This window comes from Sus scrofa, chromosome 13 (assembly GCF_054392235.1).
Source record: "Sus scrofa isolate SSC_HxYL_T2T_F1_AM1 chromosome 13, Sscrofa_HxYL_maternal_Yorkshire_Landrace_v2.0, whole genome shotgun sequence".
In the NCBI taxonomy this organism is placed as follows: Eukaryota; Metazoa; Chordata; class Mammalia; order Artiodactyla; family Suidae; genus Sus; species Sus scrofa.
In genome coordinates, this window is record NC_139395.1 from 177,712,076 (window position 1) to 177,735,206 (window position 23,131).

Consider the following 23,131-nt stretch of genomic DNA (forward strand, 5'->3'; position numbering starts at 1 on the left):
ATTTCTATTGCCTCGGAAGACTGACCTAAGAAAACATTTGTACATTTGGTGTCAGAGAATGTTTTGCCTATGTTCTCTTCTAGGAGTTTGATGGTGTCTTGTCTTATGTAAAGTCTTTAAGCCATTTTAAGTTTATTTTTGTACATGGTGTGAGGGTTGTTCTAGTTTCATTGATTTACATGTAGTTGTCCAGTTTTTCCAGCACCACTTACTGAAGAGACTTTTTCCCATTTTATATTCTTGCCTTCTTCATTAAAGATTAATTAGCAATGATAGCCAAGACATGGAAACAACCAAAACGTTCATTGCCAAATGAATGGATTAAGAGAATGTGGTACATATACACAATGGAATACTACTCAGTCATAAAAAAGAACAAAATAATGCCATCTGCAGCAACATTGATGGAGCTAGAGTCTCATACTAGTCTCATACTAAGAAAGATAAAGACAAATACCATATGATATCATTTATATGTGGAATCTAAAATATGGCACAAATGAACCTATCTACAGAGCAGAAACGAACTCATGGACAAAGAGAACAGACTTGTGATCGCCAGGGGGGAGGGGGAGGGAATGGGATGGACTGGGAGTTTGGGGTTAGTAGTAGCAAACTATTGCATTTGGAATAGATAAGCAATGAGGTCCTGCTGTATAGCACAGGGAACTATATCCAATCATTTGTGATGGAACATGATGGAAGATATTATGAGAAAAAGAATGTGTATATATGTATAACTGGGTCACTTTGCTATATAGCAGAAATTGACAGAATTTCTGTAAAAATAAAAAATTTTTAAAAAGGTGTTCCTATTGCGGCTCAGCAGGTTAAGAATCCAACTAGCATCCATGAGGATGCAGTTTGGATCCCTGGCCTCACTCAGTGGGTTAAGGATCTATCATTGCCGTGAACTGTGGTAGGTCACAGGTGTGGCTCAGATCTGGTGTTGCTGTGACTGTGGTGTAGGCTGGCAGGTGCAGCTCCAATTCAGCCCCTAGCCCAGGAACTTCCACATGCAGTGGGTATGGCACTTAAAAAAAAAAAAAAAAAAAGAAAGAAAAGAAAAGAAAAGAAACTCTGCTCTGATGCCAGACTGACTACATTAAAATCTTGGTTCTATCTCCTATTACTCTGCAACCTTTGACTTCCTTTTGGTGCCTCATTTCTCTCACATGCAAAATGAGGATAACTATAGCATCTTTCTCATAGGTTTTTATACGGATTACTAAGTGTGAGTACAAAATTTTTAAAAGTACCTGGAAAATGGTAAGAACTCAACCAAAAAAGTGTTATGATTGTCTTGCTTCGAGGCTTTAACTGAACTTTCAAGTAAAAATCCCATTAGGTATACTCCTCTACAAGTCATTTCGTCACAGTTTATGCATTTATCTTTAAAATAAAATTAGTCTAAATTTTCTTTTTCATGGTTGTTTTCCTTTTCTATATTTAGAAGCAGTTTATGTATTTTTTTTCCCTTAAAAATTGAAAAGAATGCATTAGTAAACCTGTTAGTTCTTGACTACTACCACTTTGGAGATCAATTGTTTAGTCACAATTAGGTCATTATGATAATTTTTACATGAAAATGAGTAAACTAATGTATCATCATAATGCTAAGGTTCTCTCATCCATTTATACATTATTTATTAGTCTCTCAGGAAACATTTTCAACAGGAGCCCGTTAACTTTTTAACAAAGCAATACAATGAGTATGAACAGAAAGCACCTGTGCAGGAGTATATCTTTTTTTTTATAAGAATTTTGGACAATGGAGTTCCCGTCGTGGCTCAGTAGTTAATGAATCCGACTAGGAACCATGAGGTTGTGGGTTCGATCCCTGGCCTTGCTCAGTGGATTAAGGATCCAGCGTTGCCGTGAGCTATGGTGTAGGTCGCAGACGCGGCTCGGATCCCACATTGCTGTGGCTCTGGTGCAGGCCAGCGGCTACAGCTCTGATTAGACCCCTAGCCTTGGAAGCTCCATATGCCGCGGGAGTGGCCCAAGAAATTGCAAAAAGGCCAAAAAAAAAAAAAAAAAAAAAAAAGAATTTTGGACAAGTCTATTTCAGGGTTTAAAGATAACATACTAAGTAATGAAACATCTCCATAAGGAAAAGTCATTGGCCAAAATCAGAGGTATATTTTAACCTACATGGGTTGGGCTGTTGGAGAGGGAAGTCTTCAGTGTTGTTTAATTTAAAAAGTTATAACAGCCTATAACTGACCTTGCTATATGCACAGCCTGTAAAAGAAATTAGACTCTAAGCAAGACAATGGGAATACTCACCCAATTCAATTTTGTAAACACTGAGTAGCTATACTGTGCAAAGTTCTGTTCAAGTTCTCAGAATTGAAGAAAGCAATTTCCTGCTAAGAAGTTTAAATATCATTATAGAAGTATGTAAAATATAATTGCAAACAGTGATGATGGTATACTTTTTTCAAGTTAAATATATTGATTTCCAAGATATCTATCATAGCTATAACTCTGGAAGACATAGACTGAGTCGTTCTTAAAAACAACAACAAAAAAAACTTCTGAAATTATCATAAGCCCAAGATTATTTCACAGTGATGTGCTATGTCAATTTGACAAAAGTACAAGAGAGGATTAGAAGATAGGCATGGAGTTCCTGCTGTGGCGCAGTGGGTTAATGATCCAGCTTATCTCTGTGTAGGCTCTGGTTGGATCCCTGGCCTGGCGCAGTGGATTAAGGATCTGGTGTTGCTGCAGCTGTGGTGTAGGGTGATTAATAAAGAAGGAAAAGAAAAAAAGGAGGAACAAAAAAAAAGAAGATAAGCAGCATGGGCTTGTGATTTAAGTCTCAGATCTGGAATCCAATGACTGTATATTTTGAGCAAGTTATTTATCCCTACTATGCTTTAATATATTTATTTATATATATATACACACATATACACCTCATTTTTTCTCTATATGCAAGTTACATATGTATGTTACATATATATTGTATACATAACATACATGCATTATATATTATACATGTTATTTGTATATTATGTATGTATATATGCATATATATAGTTATACATGTAAATCAGACTAATGCTGTTTGTGAAAAATGATAATCATTGTATGATTATTATATAACATCAAATATAAAAAAGAATTTTTTTTTACTTTTTTTAATTACTTAATGAATTTATTACATTTATAGTTGTACAATGATCATCATAATCCACTTTTATAGTATTTCCATCTCACAACCCCAGCACATTTCCCCACCCCCAACCTCTCTCCTTTGGAAACCATAAGTTTTTCAAAGTCTGTAAGTCAGTTATCTGTTCTGCAAAGAAGTACAGTCTGTCCTTTTTTCAGATTCCACATGTCAGTGAAAGCATTTGAGGTTGGTGTCTCATTGTCTGACTGACTTAGCATGATAATTTCTAAGTCCATCCATGTTGCAAAAAATGCCAGTATTTTTTTCCTTTTAATGGCTGAGTGATATTCCATTGTGTATATGTACTACATCTTCTTGATCCACTCCTCTGTTGATGGACATTAAGTTGTTTCCATGTCTTGGCTATTGCAAATAGTGCTGCAATGAACATTGGAGTACATGTGTCTTTTTGAGTCATGGTTTTCTCTGGATAGATGCCCAGGAGTGGGATTGCTGGATCAAATGGTAATTCTATGTTTAATTTTCTGAGGAATCTCCATACTGTTTTCCACAGTGGTTGCACCAATTTAAAATCCCACCAACAGTGTACTTGGGTTCCTTTTTCTCCACACCCTCTCCAGCACTTATTGTTTGTAGACTTTTAGATGATGGCCATTCTGGCTGGTGTAAGGTGGTACCTCAGAGTGGTTTTGATTTGCATTTCTCTAATAATGAGTAATGTTGAACATCTTTTCATGTGTTTTTTGGCCATCCGTATGTCTTCTTTGGAGAACTGTCTGTTTAGATCTTCTGCCCATTTTTTGGTATTGAGCTGCAGAAAGTGTTAATAAATTTTGGAGATTAATCCCTTGTCAGTCGATTCATTTGCAAATATTTTCTCCCCTTCTGTGGGTTGTCTTTTCATTTTGTTTAGGGTTTCCTTTGCTGTGTAGATACTTTTAAGTGTAATTAAGTCCCATTTGTTTATTTTTGTTTTTATTGTCATTATTCTTAAGAGGTGGATCTGAGAAGATGTTGCTGTGGTTTATGTCAGAGAGTGTTTGGCCTGTGTTTTCCTCTAAGAGTTTTATAGTATCTGGTCTTATATCTAGGTTATAAAAAAGAAATTTCTAAATATTTTCTGGGCCAAAGTGAATACAAATACATAGAGGGCACCATTCACATAGTTTATAACACATGTATACTTCTAGAGTTCTGCAGTGCAATAGTCCTATAAGTTAAAAAAATTTTTAAAACAAATATTTTATTTTATGTTATTTTATTTTGTCTTTTTAGGGCTGCACCCACTGCATATGGAGGTTCCTAGGCTAGGGGTCGAATCAGAGCTATAGCCGCTGGCCTATGCCACAGCCATAGCAATGCCAGATCTGAGCCACATTTGTGACCCCTACCATACTCATGGCAACACCAGATCCTTAACCCACTGAATGAGGCCAGAGATCCAACCTGCATCCTCATGGATACTAGTCAGATTCATTTCCACTGAGCCATGATGGGAACTCCTAAAACAAATATTTTAAATTTATAAGTATTAGTCATTTTATAAGTTCCTCAATGTTTGTAGATGAATGAGTATTTCCAGTGAGTATTAGACTGATTTTTTTCTCCCATTACCCTGTGGAAATCAGTGCTTAGACCCTTAGGATTACAGAATTTGAGAGCCAGTAGGAAGAACACAGAATGTCTGGCTCAATCTCAATTTTTTTTTTTTTTTTCCTTTTTTGGTTGCCCCAAGGCATATGGAGTTCCTAGGTCTGGGATCAGATCCCAGCCATATCTGTAACCTATACCAAAGCTGTGGCAAGGCCAGATCCTTAACCCACTGTGCTGGGCCTAGGGATACAACCTGAATCCCAGAGCTCCAGAGACACCTTCAATCCTGTTGGACCACAGTAGGAACTCCTCAGTATCTATAAATGAGGAAACAATGTTAGCAAAGGGATTTATCTAACTTCATACACTTTGAGCCCCCTCCTTCACAAGCTAGACACTATAACTTTAAAAAGTACTTTCACACAGCATGATTCCTAATTCTTTGTGGCCAATGGCACTCTGACCAAAGGTGGAGTAGGACAGGGGTCCACAGTTACAGCCTGACCCTCAGGCATGGCACTCCTGGTAGAGCCACCATAAGAAGGCAAAAAATCTAAGGTTCTACAAAAAGAATAGTCTAGGAGGCCAGAGGAAGATAACAGATTTGGCTCTGAAAAGATTGTGTTTTGTTTTTTTTTTTTTTTTTCTTCTGTCTTTTTGACTTTTCTAGGGCTGCTTCCCATGGCATATAGAGGTTTCCAGGCTAGGAGTCTAATTGAAGCTGTAGCTGCTGGCCTATGCTGGCCTATGCCAGAAACACAGGATCTGAGCCGCATCTGCGACCTACACACCACAGCTCATGGCAACGCCGATCCTTAACCCACTGAGCAAGGGCAGGGATCGAACCCACAACCTCATGGTTCCTAGTCGGATTTGTTAACCACTGTGCCATGACAGGAACTCCTCTGAAAAGATCTTTTAACAATGCAACCCAAAGCGTTCTTATTTTTTAAGAATCAGGGACACATTTTTTCAGGGTTTATGTTCAAGACAAGAAAAGGAGAATTCTCTCCTCTCTCCTATCATTTTAGCATCCTGATCCCAGGATCCACGGGCAGATTCCTAGTCTATTGATTCAGAAATCTGGGAGATCCTGGAAGCTCCTGGAAGCTCTTCAAGGACAGAGCTGTTAAGTAACTTGGTAACCAAGGCTGTTGTAATCAAAGGTATTGCAGAATCATAACCCTAGCCCTCCCTTGAGTAGAAACCAACCAAGATTGTGGAAGATTTGACTTCCAGGAGACTTTAAGCATCATCATAACACTGAAATTCATTAGCATGCGAAATGACACACCCTCCAGCATGGTGACAGTTGACAATTGCCATGACAACAACCAGAAAAGCCCTTGCAAGGAGGACTGAAAAGGAGAGTTGCATCAGTTCCAGGTCCAAGCCACACCTCTATTCTGGTATAAGTCATGAATATTCCTCCCATTCTTTCCAATTCCTCTTTTACTCTGACCCTCCCCCAATACATTCGGTATTGCCAGCTGGGTTGGGAAGTTGATTTTTGAACTAGGTTCCAAGTTCTCCATTCTTTGGCTACTGAATAAAGTTTGTGCTCTTCCAGTCACAGCATGGGTTTGGTTGCTCCTGGCAAATCTGATAGAAAAAGAACCTCTTTGGCTGAGACAGCAACCTTGTGGGACCGGGACCCTGGCATGGTATGGGTCCCAGTCCAAAAATTTGTTAACACTGACTCAGTTTCATCAACAGTAAAGTGGAGGATGTGGCGAGGATGAAGTGAGGAGTCTATGAAACACCTAGTATGGTGCCTGACAAGCAGAAGAACTCTATTCAAGGCTTGCTATTATTGTTAGTTTGGACAAGTGTTAGATAGAGGTGTACTTTTTCCCCATTTGCTTCTGTGTCACTTCACTATCAGAAACAGCTCCTGGTCTCAATCATCTTAGAATGAAATAAAACTTCTGTTGTATCCTCTTTGGCTGTCTACAGAGCAAAGACAGGAACAAGCCAGGGCACATGTCAGGAACTGATCCCCTGACCACTCGTTCCCTCTTCTCCATCCCAAAATCCTAATAATGAGTCCAAAGGAAACAATGCTGGGCCAAAATTACTCAAACAATTGCATGTGTTCTTCGCTTTTACCGCCAGTCACAAGAATTTCCGGTATCCTTTTAATTCAGAATTAATTCTTTCTCAGGGAGCAATATGACATAAATTAGAATTGATTTAGTACCAAACAGCACAGCATAGCAGAGAGAGCCCCAAGGAGAGCCGTGGAGAACCTGGATCTCTAGATCGGTAAACTTGGGTAACTCGCTTTCCCTCTGCCGTCCTCAGATTCTCCATTCATTAAAAGAACAGGGTTGTACTAGGGCATGTCCTCAAATCCTGAGTCTCACCCAGCTCCAACTAAAAAAAAAAACCCAACAACATCAACAGAAAAAAACGAATTTATTTCCTTGAATACCGAAAAAATGAAAAGAGCAATCGTGAACCCAAATACCCTTGGCCTCTGAGCGCCGGAAGCACCCCCACCAACGGGCGGCGCTGCAGGGAGGTGGCGAGGAGCAGGAGGGGCCGCCCGGAGCGTGCGCACGCCGCTCCGCCCCGCCCCCAGCCCACGCCGCCTGTCCTGTTTGCGGCGGCTCGCAACAGGCCGAGCCTGGTGAGTGGAGCAGTACGCTCTCGCAGTCCCGCGCCGCCACTGTGTAGGGTTGTGCTCTTCAGGCGCCCAGGCGCGAGTGTGGGTGGAGCAAGTTTGGGGTGAGGGAGGACTGCAGGGCCGGTCCCCGAGCTGCGGCCGTAAGCTTCGGTGCCGCCGGGCCCTGGCCGGCCGGCGCTGGCTATTGCTGCTGCTGGGATGGGAGCCAGGGTTGGGAATGGCCTGGCTACTGAGGGTAGCCACGTGCTCGGATGGTGGGCTCAAGGCGAGATGAGCACCGGGAAAGTTTGGAGGTTTGGCGGGGAGAGTGATGCCTGACTTAGCCCCGACGCAGCAGGCTACCTCTTAGTGCGGCAGCCACGTGGGCTGTGTTTCCGGCGGTAGTTTGGGCCTAAGAGACTGGCTTTATTGCAGGGACACCTGAAGTGCGGGCAGGGAGAACTGTGTCTCTCTCGCTCAACCCTTACTTTAAAATGACAGCGTACCCTTTCCATTCATTTTTCACCCGATATTTCTAGAAGGGCTGCCGAACAATTGGGTCGTCCATCAGTTTAATAAGGCTAGGTTGTTCTCTGTGTTTTCAGAACTATGGGCCAGGGAATCGCAAGCTCAATTACTCCCCAATCAGCTGTAAATTCCGTGCAAGGATTTTACTTTCACTGGGCTCATCTTTAAGAACCTAATTTATCCAGCTTCTTCCAACATCGCTTGATAGTTTCGCCTCTCTCCCCGCCTTTGTAGCCTCGTAGTTACCTTAATGAGGTACAATGCATTCTTTCTAAAATAGAACTAGGGAGATGAGTGCAATCACAGCTTTAGGTCAACAGGAGAACCTCTTTTCCCTTTCTCAGTTGGTAAACATTAACGTGGGCTCCAAAGAAATGTTTTATGTCAGCGTAGGCAAGCTTGTTACAGGCTGTGTATCATTTCTCTCAGTTTGTGTGAGTGTGCTTAACTGAGCTGAGTTTGCTTAGTGTCTTCTCTGATTCCAGTGGAGAGCTATTTTACTTTTCTTTCTTGCTTGCTTTCCTTCTTTCTTTCATCTTTCCGTCCCCAGTCTCCCTCCCTTCCTTTTTCCCTCCCTCTGCTTCCTCCCTTCCCTCCCTTCCCCCCTTCCCCCCTCCCTTTCCCCCTCCCTTTCCCCCCTCCCTTCCTTCTCTTTACTGTGTTACTGCAGATTTCTGGGCCCCAGCTATCAGAAATGCTAATTTAGAGGGCTTGATTTGGGGCACAGAAATTTGCATGCTGACAAGCTGTTGATAACTTGACTATGTTCTAAAACGCAGCTCTGGAGATTATAAAGACTCACCTCCCTCCCCTTGTTGGTAATGGTGACTGATGGGTAAGGTGCCTTTCAGCTCTGACAGTACTGTTGAGTACCCTAGCTACAGCTGCTATCAGAAGAATAATACCCAAGGAACAAACCGTCTGTTTTCCCCCAACTTTGTTTTGTGTAAGGCTTTTGAGAATTTTCTTTAAAATTGTATACAAAAGATGAAAACGGAAAAAAAAATGCATTCAAAAAGTTCATTGAGGGGCTCCTGTTTGCCTTACCCTGTACTAGGCTCTGGGAAGGTGTAGATAGCTATACTGTGTTAAGACTTCTGGTCAGTGAATATTATAAAAAAGAAGGTCAGGGCACATAAACATATAAAGGCTTTGTTTTTAATATTTGTTGACTGTAGAATGGGTATCAGTATTGATTTTCTTGAGTAGTCCTTCAAAAGTTGTTTAGATTTTCAATTGCTTTTTGAAAGCTTGCCCCTTTTTTGTAGCTTTATAAAAATATTTACTCTAACTTCTGTTTGGGTGGTCTGTGAGGTTTAGAGGCAGGCTTGTGTTGGCTGTACTTTTCCAGACAAGCATTCTCTTAATTCCTCTACTTCTTAGATTCTAAGACACACTTTTTTTTCCTTGTTTTTTACTTTTTATGTTTTTGAAATTGTGATGCAGCTCACTATTTTTGTATGTTTAATATGGTGGGGCTTGTCATCTGTTACTGACCTCCCAAAAGCTGCTAAAGAGTGGTTGTCTTTATAATATGGATAGTATGAGAATCAGAGAAATGATATGTTTGCCTAGTAACCTCTAAGCTAGTTTCCAATTAACTGAGCTTCAAATCATTTCAATATGAACATAGAGAAACAATAAATGATGTAACTTTTGGCAGTATAAGTAGTGAAATTTATGTTCTAACAAAAGCATTGGCTATGCACTGTTGGAGTTTATTTTGTTACTGATTGTCGATGGGGAAAATGCTTTACATGATTGTATTTTTCTGCATACTTTGTTTCACCACACTTCCTGGTGAATGTAATTATAGTGTATTTATATACTGTGCTTAAAGAAAACAAGCCTTTTGTTTGCATCTTCCTGCTCCTCACATCCCTTAAATGAATTTTAAACTGACCAATTGTGAGGGATAAGAAATGTGTGGCTGAATATGAAATTACTTTTTTCATTATAAGGTATCTTTAATAAATCAAACCTGAACCAATCTAACAGTTTTTAAAAATTAAATGTAAACTGTATCAGGTTACCAAGACCATCTCTAGGGTGGGTGATTTGCTAGGACTTGCAGCTGGTTTATTATAGTACAAGGAGACCAAGAGCTTCATTGCTACATCAGCTAGTTGTGAGAACACCTGTGAAATGCTACCAACCAGGGAAGCTCATTAGACACTCAAGGCCCAGGGTTTTTTATTGGGGGCTCATCATATAGGACCCCTGCCTGGCACATATCAAAGTTCCAGACCACCAGAAGGAATGCAAGTATTCAGTATAACGCAAATTGTTTGTACACCCAGCTTAGGCACGGAGCCCCTCCTCTTATCCATTAATGGTGTTGGGAACACTGGAAATCTACATTCCCACACCAGAAAGGAAAGCCGGGTAACTCTTTCCTGGACAAGCAATGCTCTTTACTCAATCTGTTTTTTTACCTCCTTGTGTTTCTACCTCACTCTGGGCTCCAAGTACTAGCAATACTTTGTCTCATTGAAACTTTGATTCTTATTTGAGAAATCAAGCTAGTCTGTTTTAACTTAAAAGAAATAGGAAACATTTTCAGAAAATGTGACTCATTGATGATATATCCTAAAACACTGAAGTTTTTTCTCTAAGTTTAAGAAAAAAAGCTTAAGGCCTTATCCCTTCAATGCAGGCTTTTAGTATCAATTTATATTAGTTTCCCACCATAGTCCTGTGTTTCCTACCAAAAGCACTTCATCTTGTGAAGGAACTGAGCTATTTGTGAATATAAAATTTAGAAGCTAAAGTGAGGCCACTAGGGAGTTTTCTACAGTAGTGTCCCCTTATTGCAGCCGATAATGTTCCAAGACCCCAGTGGATGCCTGAAACTATGGATAGTACAGAACTCTGTTTTCCTATTTACGCATACCTATACTAAAGTTTAATTTATAAATTAGCCACAGTAAGAAATATCTGATTTGTCAGCATTACTAGTCTTGTGCTTTGGGACCATTATCAAGTGAAGTAAGTGTCGCTTGAACACAAGTTCTGCGTACCAGGACAGTCAATCTCATAACCGCTAAGTGACTAATGAGCCAGGTGTGCTGGACAAAGGGATTAATTCTAAATTTATTTTCTAGATTTATTCTGAATTTATCAATTGTAAATTTATAAGTTGTTGCAATGTATAATCCGTTTTGCCCACTTCCCAGATCAGACCATTAATTCTACTCATCCCACAGTGTAGCGGGAATAGAGCTTAGTTATAATGACGAAAGAGCGGAAAATAGTGTTCTTGCAATTCTGACAAACAAAATAGAAAAGCGTAACTATCAAATAAGTTACTGGTCTCTGGGAAAAATTGCTTTTTATAAGCATAGTGGTTCATGGCCCTTGTTTGGGATGGGGACTCCTTTAAGAATCTGGTAAAAGCAATGGACTTCCCCTTCCCTCGGGGGGAATGTACTTTAAAGTAGAAACCTGCAGTTTCAGAAAATTTCCTGTGATTGGAAATACCATTCCTCAACTCCAGATGAAGAACTCCTGCATTGTAAATATGACAGTTGTGGTTTGGGGCAGTCTGAGACACCTTTGGCAAAATTCAGGAGGGTTGCTCATCTTGCTACTCAAGTGTGCTGTGTGTTCCAGCAGCATTGCTGGTAGGCTTGTTAAAGATGCAGAATCTCAAACCCCACCTGAGACCTAGGTGCCCAGGGCTTGTGTGGGCAGGTGAAAGCTGGAGGGAGTAGCACGTGTTAAAGGTTAATGATGTTACCATTTTATTATATCTTACTTTAGTTAAAAAGTTGGAGCTTTTAAAAGCCTTGGGATATAACTATCTTTACCCTTCACTTTTCAGCCCCTAATTAGTTTTTTGTTTTATTCTTTAATGGGAGGTTCCTGATAAAGTGGCAATTTTTAGGAATAAGCTGCAATTCAGGTGCTTGGGGAAGAGACTTGGGCCAGGCAGCTTCTTGCTCCAGCCACTGGGTTGTATCACTGGCACAGGTGGCCAGTGGGAGAGCAGCTGGGGGTGGTTCAGTGGTGAGTATTACCTGGCCATGGGCAGCAGCTGGGAATTCTTGAGTCAAGTGTTTATAACTCAGAGTGCATCTAATTAGATTTGGGACCTAGTACTGATTAAAGCCAAATTTAAAATCCTGAATTTGTTGTGCCAATGGCCACAGGCTAAAACTGTGACTAGGAACTGCTGAGATAGTTACCATTTAATTTGGGATAATTATACCTCCTAATAAGTAATGGATTCTATGACTTAGTGCTTAGGTACAAGAGAAACATGCTTTCCTTTCTATGAATATGTGATCCGAGTAGTGTTTGAGGTTGAATCATGTCTTGGAAGAAATGGCTTACAACTGTATCATACATATCATGGAGAAAATGGCCTTGGCTTAGGAAGAGTGCATGAAGGCATGATGGTGATGGTCATGCAAGTTGTGTGTGCGTGATCCTCTGACACCGGCACTGGGAAGCCTAAACATGTGTGTTTTGTTCTTTTGGCAGGTTTGCATTTCCTCACTTCTGTGTCTTGAAGACAACAATGCCAAAGAAAGCAAAGCCTGCAGGGAATGGGAAGGAAGAGGAGCCTGTTCCTTGTAAGCAGGTGAAGGTGGAGGCCGCTGGTGAGCCTTCTCCTTTGAACTTTGACAGCCCCAGTGTCCTCTTTGAAAGTTTAATCTCACCCATCAAGACAGAGACTTTTTTCAAGGAATTTTGGGAGAAGAAGCCCCTTCTCATCCAGAGAAATGACCCTGTGTTGGCCACATATTACAGGTCCCTGTTCAGGCTCTCAGATCTGAAGAGTCTGTGCAGCCGGGGTATATACTATGGAAGAGACATAAATGTCTGCCGGTGTGTCAGTGGGAAGAAGAAGGTTTTCAATAAAGGTGGCAAAGTGCACTTTCTTCAGCTGAGAAAAGATTTTGATCAGAAAAAGGCAACCATTCAGTTTCACCAACCTCAGAGATTTAAGGTAACAGGTTCTCTCTGGTGCAGAATTCTCATGTGTATTAAAGTGCTAATGTTTGGCCATAGATCAGCTCAGGGGTGAACCTGTGGTTTGATGATGATTAGCCTCCTGCTGGTTTGAAAAGAGGTAGCACCTGTTTGGCCTTCAAATGCATTCCAGCTTCAGTGATTTTTATGTTCCCTTTTGGCTAAACTGATAGAGTCTTCAACAACTTAGGGTAAAATAAACCTGGTTAGGTGTCATTGAGCTGCAAAAACCAAATTATATTACAAGTTTATAAAATTTGTTACAGTGACATTAAATCTCCTGGAGCGTTTCTGTGGGCTGGTTTATGATCTGATATGTGGTAGACTTTTCTGCTGAGTTTGTTACTGTAACCTAGGCATGATAGCATCCAGGTGATCATTTTCTTCTTGAAGTTGCCTCCTTCAACGGCCTGCATCTCCCTCAGCAGAGGCTTCAGAGCAGTGACCTGACCGCATACCAGATACAATTTCAAGAAAAACTCTTTCCTTATTAATAGTGGGCGGCTGGCACCCAGGGGCAGAAACTGCTGCTGGGGAGGTGGTGGGGGGAGTCATTGGTGGAGGGAGCTTTGAATTGTGAGTCAGGAAGATTGCTAGCTTTTTATTTATTCTACATGAGTGGTTGACATTTGAGAAATAATTTGCCTCCTCTGTGCTTTCTGCATTTATAAAACATAGAGTTAGGATGAGCTAATCTGCTGTTTTAAAAGTTTGAGCTCTTTAGGTGACAGGTGGACCAGAACAATTGAGGGCCTGTTCTGAGTTTTAGATAAAGTTTTGTCACCATTCAGAAATCTCCTTCTGTGATCTGTGGCAGAATCAGAATGTCACTTGGGAGGTGGAGAAGTGTAGTGCATGAAGCCCCATACGGGGAGGGGGGGCAGTGAGGGGGCCTTGGATTCTGGTTGTGTGGTGCCTCTGAGGACTTTGTCATCAGTTACCATTAATGCTTCTGACTGAACTCGAGAAGCCTTGTTATATCCGTGAATGCCTTGTCCTTTCTTCTCTATAGGATCCTGAACCTATTTGTACTTTGGATTAAGTAAAGGCACTCTTAATCTTTTCAGTACAAGTTCTCATTCCAGATAATCCATCTCAGGCAATTATGAGCAGTTGAAATGTCCCTGGAATGCCAACCTTTTGGCCCTAGCTCCCAAAAGGAATTTATAAATCACTTACAGATCAAGTTATGATTTACATTCAGAAAACATGGACACCATGGTACTGCCCCCTGAGCTAATGCTTGACTCGTTACTTGGCTTGAAGCAGTGCTTTTTTAAAAAGAATGGTTTTGAGACACCTAAGAACTTTGAATAGAAAAAGCTCGGTGATGTTGATTATATGCAATTTGTTCACAGACCAGCAGGAAGTTGTTTGGTGTATGAGTGGTGCCCTTTGTGGCTATCATTTCTACGCTTGAGAATCGGCTTGGACTCTTCTGCTTGTCTGCTTAAGTGCCACACTGCACATTCCTCTTCCCCAGTTTCAAGCGGCCACGGACCTGTTTCCTTTGCTCTGTTGACTTAGCTCTTTAGCCCTGTTTATTAAAGCAGGAAGGATGAGCTATCCCAGTCTAAACTCAGCCCTCAGGCTAGACTAGGATGCATCCTGTTTGTTTTTTTCTCTTTCCACTACTAGGACTTGAGAAACCTATAAGTTGCAAGAGCTCACCCTCTTCCATTAGAAACTGGGTTCTAAGTATTATATTATGATGATATTTAGTGTTGTGTGTGTTTACAAATGACATATCGATATCAGGGTAAAGTCTAGAGGCAGTTCCTCATTGACCATGTTGAGAGACTACCACACCAGGCAGTTACCCCTTTATCTGGTCCCAGAATGTGCGCAGCTTATTATTCTGAAATGAGTGAGGAGGTAACCCCACCTGCTTTGGGTTTTCTGTATATCAAGAGCCCAGATGACTGTACAAAATATTTACACATGTTCACTTTGAACCTTCCAGCAAACACTTGAAATATTTTGGGGCAATCACCATGGTCTCCATTTCACATGGAAAAAATGAGTTCACAGATGTGACTTTTCTATAGTTACTAAGTAATGACTTCTGACTCCAAAATTAAAGCATTTTCATAACCTTATATCTAAAGATGTTAATTGAGATGTAGTAGGGCTTTGGGCAAGTTTATTTTCAGCTTTCTTTAGATGTGGATGTGAGCTTCTGGTCTTAGCAGTTGTTTTTGGCTGATTCTATAGGTAGGTCAGTGGAGAAGAGGAGGAACTTCCGCCTTCCCTTTCCCATTATTCTGAGGATCTCCTTGGCATCCCCAGATGTTGGGAGTCATGAGTTCAAAGGGACAGATTTCAGGAGTTTTGTTTGTGCCTGAGTCAGCGCCGATGAAACAGGAACATTTGTATGTTGCTTGCAGTTTAAATAAGATTTGAGGTGAGTTTTATTGTGTCTTAGGGTGGGAGTCTTACTTTTACAAATAAAGAAGTTGAAGTCACCCAGATTGTAACTACAACTTGGACTGAGTAGATTTGACTGCACATCTCTTTCTAGTGGGCCACACTTGAAATTCAGAAGGGAAAGGTACAAGAGAAATGGAAAAATTGTGCAAATGATAGTGTTTTCAGTAACTTTTTAGAAGAAAAGATACATACAACTGCTCAGTTACGGACCCAGAAGCTTTAGTTGGGAGCCATAAAGTCACCCATATGGTTCTGAGACACCTCTCAGGCCCTTAGAGACAGAGAGAGAGAGAAAGAGAAACTAGTTCCAGTTACTGTGTAAATGTGGTTACAGAACCAGGTCCTGGTGGCCACTCCAGGTATAAGTTAGGCTGCTTGGAAGATCTGCTCACTCTTGGGAGTCATTCAGATGCCATTAAATTATTCTTCCTGTGTTAAATAGAAACCCTGAGATCTGTAAGTGGAGTAGCCCAGTGGACTATATAAAGATGTCTCCCAGGGGCTCCCCCAGTGGTACAACAGGATCAGTGGGATCTTGGGAGCGCTGGGGCTTGGGTTCTATCCCTGGCCTGGCACAGTGGGCTAAGGATCCTGTGATGCCACAGCTGGGCTTTGGTCCCATCCCTGCCCCGGGAGTTCCATGTGCCTTGGGGCAGCCAAAAATGAAAAAAAAAAAAAAAAAGTCTCCCAAAGCTTTTTTTCATGTTGACCCAGTCTTTCCCACTTGGCATTTTAATACTGTGGATTTTTTTTTCTTTTTTTCAATCCAGTGGTAGGCTTACCTCCCAAGCCCTGGTCATTGGTTTACTCAGCAAATATTTTAAATGTTTCAGTGTCTTCTCTGTTCCAGGCACTGTACACTTAAGCACTGTAATGCTTGAAACTTTAGGCTCTGTAGTGTTCTTTGTAGGTGACTTTCTTTAAAGATAGTCCCTAAGAGAGGCAGTACAGAGTCATGGTTGAAGGTATGGACTCTAGAGCCAGCCTGCATGAATTTGAAACCTGGCTATATCATTCATTCATTAGCTGTGTGTTCTTGGCCTTGGTTTCTTCATCGGCAAACTGAAGTTACTGATGGTACCAACCCTGTGACACAGGGTTGCAGGGACGGTTGTTTAACTAAGGTAGGTGAAGACTTGGAAGCAGTGCCTGGCACACAAGAAGTACTGATACCTACGTGGCTTAGTTGCTACCTCCCCTCTCCTCACCTGCCCTGGGACCATCAGGTTTCTTTCTCTCTGCAGGAACATGTGGCTCCTCTCTATGCCCTTAGTCTGACTACGCCCTGAAAAGCTGATTAGTGACTGGAGAGAGGGAGTTTTCCTTGACCCTGGTCCCCCTTCACTGTCTATACCCCCTTCCTAGGTTGTCATTCCTGCTCCCCTTGCTTGCTCTAAATGTCAGTTTTGTTCAGACAGTTCCCAAAGGTAAATCCCTAGCCCTTCATCTTGCCAGAGCTTTAGACTCAGCCAGTCAGGGGCTTACTTGATGTCTCCTCCACACAGAGGTCCCAGCAGCTCAGACCTCTAACACTTCTAATGCACAACATTTGTTTTCTCCCTCTGAAAACCTGTCTTTTAGCAAACCTTTTCCATTTCAGTGTAACTGAGAGCTAACTAACTGCTTCGGTCAAAATCCCAAGAGTATCTCTCTGTTTTATTCTCCTTCCTGCACTTAGTTCATCAGCAGGTCTGTCTGTGCTGCTTCCTGAGTGCATCTTTCCTACTTCTCTCTCCCTTGCCCACCTCCATGGTCATTCCCTGCCTTTGCTGCTACCGTCAGAACGTCCCCACTGCTCTCTCACTTTCCTATAATCCATTCTCTGCACCATAGCCAGACCAAGCTTTTATTAGTGTATTGGATAGTGTCATTGTCCTGCTTAAAATCCTCTGTGACTCCCTGTTGCCCACCTCCTCAGTCCCTCGTTTAGCCACCACCTTCTCAGCGCTGTTCTGCCCAAGGATGGAAGGTTCCTGAAGGCAGAAGTGCTGGCTTGGTCACTGCTGAATTCCCAGTGTCTGGAACATAATGGCTGTGCCATAAAGACTCAGTGAGTAAGAACATGTTCCTCCTATTTCTGATGTATTTTTCACCTCTTTCCACTTCATTTTTTTTTTTAAGGATGAGCTCTGGAGGATCCAAGAGAAGCTGGAATGCTACTTTGGCTCCTTGGTTGGCTCGAATGTGTACCTAACCCCTGCGGGATCTCAGGGCCTGCCTCCCCACTATGATGATGTTGAGGTGAGAGGGGAGGAAGCTGCTCAGCTCAGGGAGGAAGGAGTGGCTGCCAGCCTGGGTTAGTGGGGTTGTCAGGGTTCAGTTCAGCTCCTGGGCCAGGTTTCTGCCCATTCTTCCTGTGACGGCTCTGGAGAACTTGACTTCCCTCCCTTAGACATTGGGCCAAAATGAATCCCATCAAACTGGTTTCCTGCTCCTTCAGAAAGGGGAGAGTGTGTTTATTTACTGATAGTAAGAGCCACACATTCCTGTGAAATAGATATTTGTTGAGTTTATCTACAGAAAAGTGTGATTGGCTTTTTTAAAATTTCGCAATGTATGGTCTTTAATACAGTGAGGTCACAAGTAATCCTTACATCTGCTTTCGTTTTGTCCTTTTTCTGTAGCTGCCAAAAATATGTATTTTTTCCATTTGTGAAAATCTTGGGGCAGCTTGAGTGAAGGTCATTGTTTCACTTAAGCACTGGCACCTTGACAAGTGTTGATTTCACTGTCCCGTGGCTGCCAGCAGTGTTAGCTCTCTGGCTTAAGTATTTCATAGTTTTATTTTTGTACTAATACAATGTGTGAACACAGAGTAATTAAAAAAAAACCCTTTTTTTTCCTTCTTTGAGAGCAATTTGATATCGATACATTTTCTGAAGGTTTATATACATATACATACATATATACACATTATATATGTATATACATATATATATATATAATTTTTTAACAAAACTTTAAAATATCTTTGGTTGAATGACATTTCCTCTGGGCCAAGGATTATAATCAGGATTTCAGTTATCCTCTAATATCTGAAGCTGGGCTTTTCCATCAGAGATTACGGGCTTTCCGCTGTCTGATAGAAGATTTAAAGGAATGAGATAGTGAGGTAGATAGTGGGATATAAAGAACTCAGCAAGGCTTCTATGAAAGTGAAAAGAATGAATAGCCTTCCAGTGTCAGAGTTCATGCTGGCTTGTTTTTAAAAGTGAATACCACTAGTGGCAACTTTAAGTGTGGAGTGAAATGCATTTTTGATCTTTCATTTTTATTTTTTATCTGAAATTTGTAATTCATCTAAGCCTGGGGAATACTAACACTGTAGAAGCACTTAGCCTCCTGAGTTGTTAGGAGGCTCTCTGACACGCCTGGGTCCTGTGCTCTTGGTAGGTTTTCATCCTGCAGCTGGAAGGAGAGAAACACTGGCGCCTCTACCAGCCGACGGTGCCCCTGGCGCGGGAGTACAGTGTGGAGGCTGAGAACAGGATTGGGAAGCCAGCATACGAGTTCATGCTGAAGGTATGGGCCTGCCCTTGTGGGCGCCTCTCCTTGAGACAAGTTTGTTTTGAGGTTTAGTGTTTGTGCCGGGGTCTCCTACAAATGTATCCAAGAGACTGGGGGCAGGTGGCTCTCATTCCAGTGAACCAGGACAGGGAGCTTCTAAAGGAGACTCAGGAGTTTGTACTTGTAGAGGTGAGCTGAGGAGATGTGAAGTCCATTGTCCAAGTCACCCGTCTCCAAATGTAATCCAAGTGCAACAGGAATGAATTGTGAATTTGTTGACCATTGACTCCCCTTGAGTAAAAGTGGAAGGTGTGACCTTGGGCAGCTTTGCCAAATCTAAGACACTGGTCAGTGCTGGGTTGTAAGTTGTTTAAGCAGAACATGGCCAGAGACTCCTTAGTTTTTTTGTTGGTAAAATTCCAGTCTGACCCCTCTTCCTCCTGATAGTTCAGTAGGCTCTGCACTCCCTTCCCGTCCCCCTGCACACAGGTACCAGAAGAATAGTCATCATGAAAGCCCTTGAGAACATCTTCAGATGTCCACAAGAGTTTCAGATGCCTGAAATCAAGGTGTCAGAAGGACTGCATTCATTCTGCAGGCTCTAGGGGAAAATTGATTTCCTGGCCTTTTCAGCTTCTGGAGGCCACCTGCAGTCCTTGCTCACAGCCCCTTCCTCCACCTTCAAAGCCAGTAACATGGGGCCTGGTGTTTCTCACATTGTGCTTTCACTGATTCTCTCTTCAAATACTCTCCCACTTTTAAGGATCCTTGTGATTTCATTGGGTCTGCCTGGATAGTGCAGGATAATTTCCCTGTCAGCAACCTTAGTTCCATTTGCAGCTTTAAATTACCTTTTCCTTGTAACGTAAATATTCACAGATGCCAAGGATTAGGACATAGACCTCTTTGGGGAACTTGCCATGATGCCCTGGCTTCATTTCCTCTTCTCTCCTGCTCTTGGGGGCCCCTCCCAGCGGGCTCTCATCCCCATTGTTTCTCCAGAACTGCTCTCAAGGTTACCTCCATGTTGTCAAGTACAGTGGTCAACTCCTCTTCCCCATCTTAGGCTGCTTGTCCTCAGCATTTGACACAAGGTCACTCCTGCCTTCTTCAGTGGCTTCCTGGGTACAGCCATCTCTTGTTTCACTTTCCAGCTGACTGTTCTGTTCATTCTCCTTTGCTCTTTTGTCCTCAGCCTTCCCATCTCTGGTAGGGTACAAGACTCATTTCTTGGACTTCTCTGATCAATCAGCATTCCCTCCCAAAGTTTCTAATACTCTCTACACTGAAGTATTAAGTGCTGTGTTACATCTCTAGCCCACATCTCTAAACTCTAGACTCATAATCCAGCTGCCCACTTAATGTCTCCCCTGGAAAAATAAAAGATAAGGCAAATTAAGTATTCCCCAAACCAAATCCCATGTCCCACCCTGTCCCCAGCCTCCTTCTTCCTACAGATGTGTCATTGTTTTTCTCTTTGTTCAGGACAAAATATTTGGACAAAGATTTATATAAAAACATCCTATCTGCTGTCTCCTTTGTGGATTTTCTGGCATAACAGCCATAAAGATCCCTTTGTGATCTCGTGAACCCTTTGCCTCAACCTCTAGTGACTTTCTGTTGAACCCAGAATAAGAGCCAAAGTCCTTAAAATGGCTCAGAAGTTCCTGTCATCTGGCCCCTCTGCTTCCTGCTCACCTCTCCTCCTATCATTCCCACCTTCACTCACTACCCTCCTGCTATGCTGGTCTACCCTATGCCCCTCAACCTGCCTGGCAGGTTCCAACCTCAGGACCTTTGCACTTGCTCTTCCATCTGCCTGGAATCCTTTCTCCCCAGGTGGTCACATGGCTGTCTCACTCATTTCCTAAAGTCTCTACTGAAACATCACTTTAGCAGAGCAAGGTTTAATGAACCATCCTGGGGTAAAATGGCACCTGTTAACCCCAGGCACATACTGCCCCCCATGTCCATCAGCATCATTCCCCTCCTTCCTCTGCTTGTTTTGTCTTCACTGCATTCACCACCACTTGAAATTACTTATTTGCTGCTTTATCCCTCTTGCCCCCGCCCCCCACTAGGATGTCTTTATTGTCTATTGTCTCTTTTCCCTTCTGAAATGTTTGTTTTCTCTACTGGAATGTGCTCCATCAGGGCAGGTCTTTGTTCTATTCAGTGCTCTCTCCCTGGTACCTAGCACAGTGCCTGGCTTGGGGAGTGGGCAGGGAAGGGTTAATCAGGTGTTGTGGGATGCATAAATGAGTGGATGGAGGGCTTTGGTCAGAGGGCTGGCATACAGACTCTTGAAAATGACACCTGTAATTATGTGTAATGCATTTATTTACTTGAAGTACTAGTTTCCCTGTCAAATTGGTGTTATTCAGGGCAAATGACCCACCAAGATAGCTCTTGTGAATACTTATATAATTGTATATTGTTTCTTGCCTTAAGGCAAATCTTAGCATTAAAAAGTAAAGTTTTTTAAAAGCTGTTATTTCTTGAGTGAAACAGACTCTTCCCTGGATGCACAGGGGCAATGAGTCACTCTCACAATACCCTCTCCTCTCCTCAGGCAACTGCTCTACAGAGTGTTTTTCATCTGGGTGGGATTAGGGAGGAGGTAGCTAAGGGCAGGAGTGATTTGGGGAAAATATTTCTGTTCATTGGCATGGGAAGAGGCTCACCTGCCCAAGAAAGTGACTGATCTTCTGTTATGTCTAGTGTTTAGGTTCAAATAAAGGGTTACAGGGTTTTTCATCCATTCATCCAAATGTCTCTTGAGCCTCTGTTGTGGGCTGGATGCTTTGATAGTTTAGGCCCTGGGTATACAAGATGGATCTGGATCTGGCTTAGAAGAGCTCACAGATATCAGGGACTGGCAGGTAAAATAATAATCATAATACAACCCATCATTGCTCTAAGAGCTCCTTTAATCCTCAAAATAATACTGTGAGATGTGGGGCGATTGCCTCCATCTTATTCATAAAGGAACTGAGGCTTCCAGAGGGTAAGGACTTTGCTGGGGTTGCAGCCTCTGTCAGGTTCCAAGCCCTTACTCCTCACTGCCCCATTCGAAAGGAGCAGAGGGAGGAAGCTGGTTTCCCAAGCCCAGGCCATCCCCTTCTTGATTCCTGGATCAGGGTCAGGTAGTTTCAGGTGCATCTGGCCTCAGCTCAATGTGAATAAAGAAAGTGACTTCAGGCCCCTCTCCGGGACTGGGGTTCCTGGTGACAGGCTCACAGACGTAGCAGAGCTGGACAAGTGGACACCACAGAGCCCAGCATGCAGACCACTGCTGAATTACTGCATAGAGATTGCTAGAAGGCAGAATTGGAACTCACAGCCTCTGTTTGTCTCTTTAAAACATAGATTGTGAAGATAACCTCCTTACTAACTTCTTTCTTCCTTTTTTCTTCCTTTAGCCAGGAGACTTGCTGTACTTTCCTAGAGGAACGATTCATCAGGCAGACACTCCTCCAGGGCTGGCCCACTCCACTCACCTGACCATCAGCACCTATCAGAGCAGGTGAGAGCTCTACTTCTTGCCTCAGGTTCCACAATGCTGAGAGCTGTGGCTGAGGAATTGGCCGCTTCTTTCCTGCTTATCCAGCCCCAGGGTTTTAGCTCCTCAGCCGACTTCATATTCCTTTGGTATCCTACCTGTGCCAGTGACCCATTTGTGTGGGCTTCCTCCTGCAGCAGCATGAACCTGACTCTGCACAACACTGAGAGTTGTCCAAATAAAGGCTCCCATGATTTGGGAAGATAGAACCATAGCTGGGGTGGGGGGGGGTAATAGGGTGTTCTTGAAGCTAAGCTGGGCTTGTAGTCTCTTTCTCTCTCTCTCTCTCTCCCAGTCTTCGCTTCTCCCTTTAAATTTTTTTTTTTTAATTGTGGTAAAATGTTTGTAACATAGAGGAGTTCCTGTTGAGGCTCAGCTTGTTAGTGAACCCAACTAGTATCCGTGAGAATGTGGGTTCGATCCCTGGCCTTGCTTATCACTAAGTGGGTTAAAGATCTGGTGGTACTGTGACTGTAGTGTAGGCCAGCAGCTACTGATCTCATTTGACCCTAGCTGGGGAACTTCCATATGCCACAGGTGTAGCCCTAAAAAAAAAAAAAAAAAAAAAAAAAAAAAAAAAAAAAAATGTTTATAACAAAGATTGTGCCATTCTAACCATTTTTAAAAGCATCCGGTTTGGTGACATTACTTATATTCACTCTGTTGTGCAACACTTACCACTGTTGGAAACATTCCAAACATTTTCATCAGCCCAAATGGAAACAGTATCCATTGAAACTTCTGGGTCTTTTTTAAGGTTTCCATTTTTTATAGTTCATGA

The 23,131-nt window shown here is 42.3% G+C and overlaps 1 protein-coding gene across 31 annotated transcripts in view; it reads left to right on the forward strand.

Moving 5' to 3' along the window:
- RIOX2 (ribosomal oxygenase 2) overlaps positions 1-23,131 on the forward strand; it is a 56,322-nt gene that overhangs the window by 25,367 nt on the left and 7,824 nt on the right. For 6 of the 31 annotated variants that reach the window (XR_014823567.1, XR_014823570.1, XM_021070692.2 and 3 more), the window contains exons 1-5: positions 7,326-7,370; positions 12,360-12,828; positions 17,403-17,522; positions 18,675-18,803; positions 22,211-22,314. Coding sequence is in view for 27 of the 31 variants with exons in the window: in XM_021070692.2 (XP_020926351.2) it covers positions 12,397-12,828; positions 17,403-17,522; positions 18,675-18,803; positions 22,211-22,314 (785 nt within the window). In the remaining 4 variants the exon portion in view is untranslated. Of the gene's footprint in view, positions 1-7,325; positions 11,883-12,359; positions 12,829-17,402; positions 17,523-18,674; positions 18,804-22,210; positions 22,315-23,131 lie in introns of those variants that run through there. The other 25 variants (XR_014823569.1, XM_084989101.1, XM_084989103.1 and 22 more) reach the window with 20 other exon arrangements.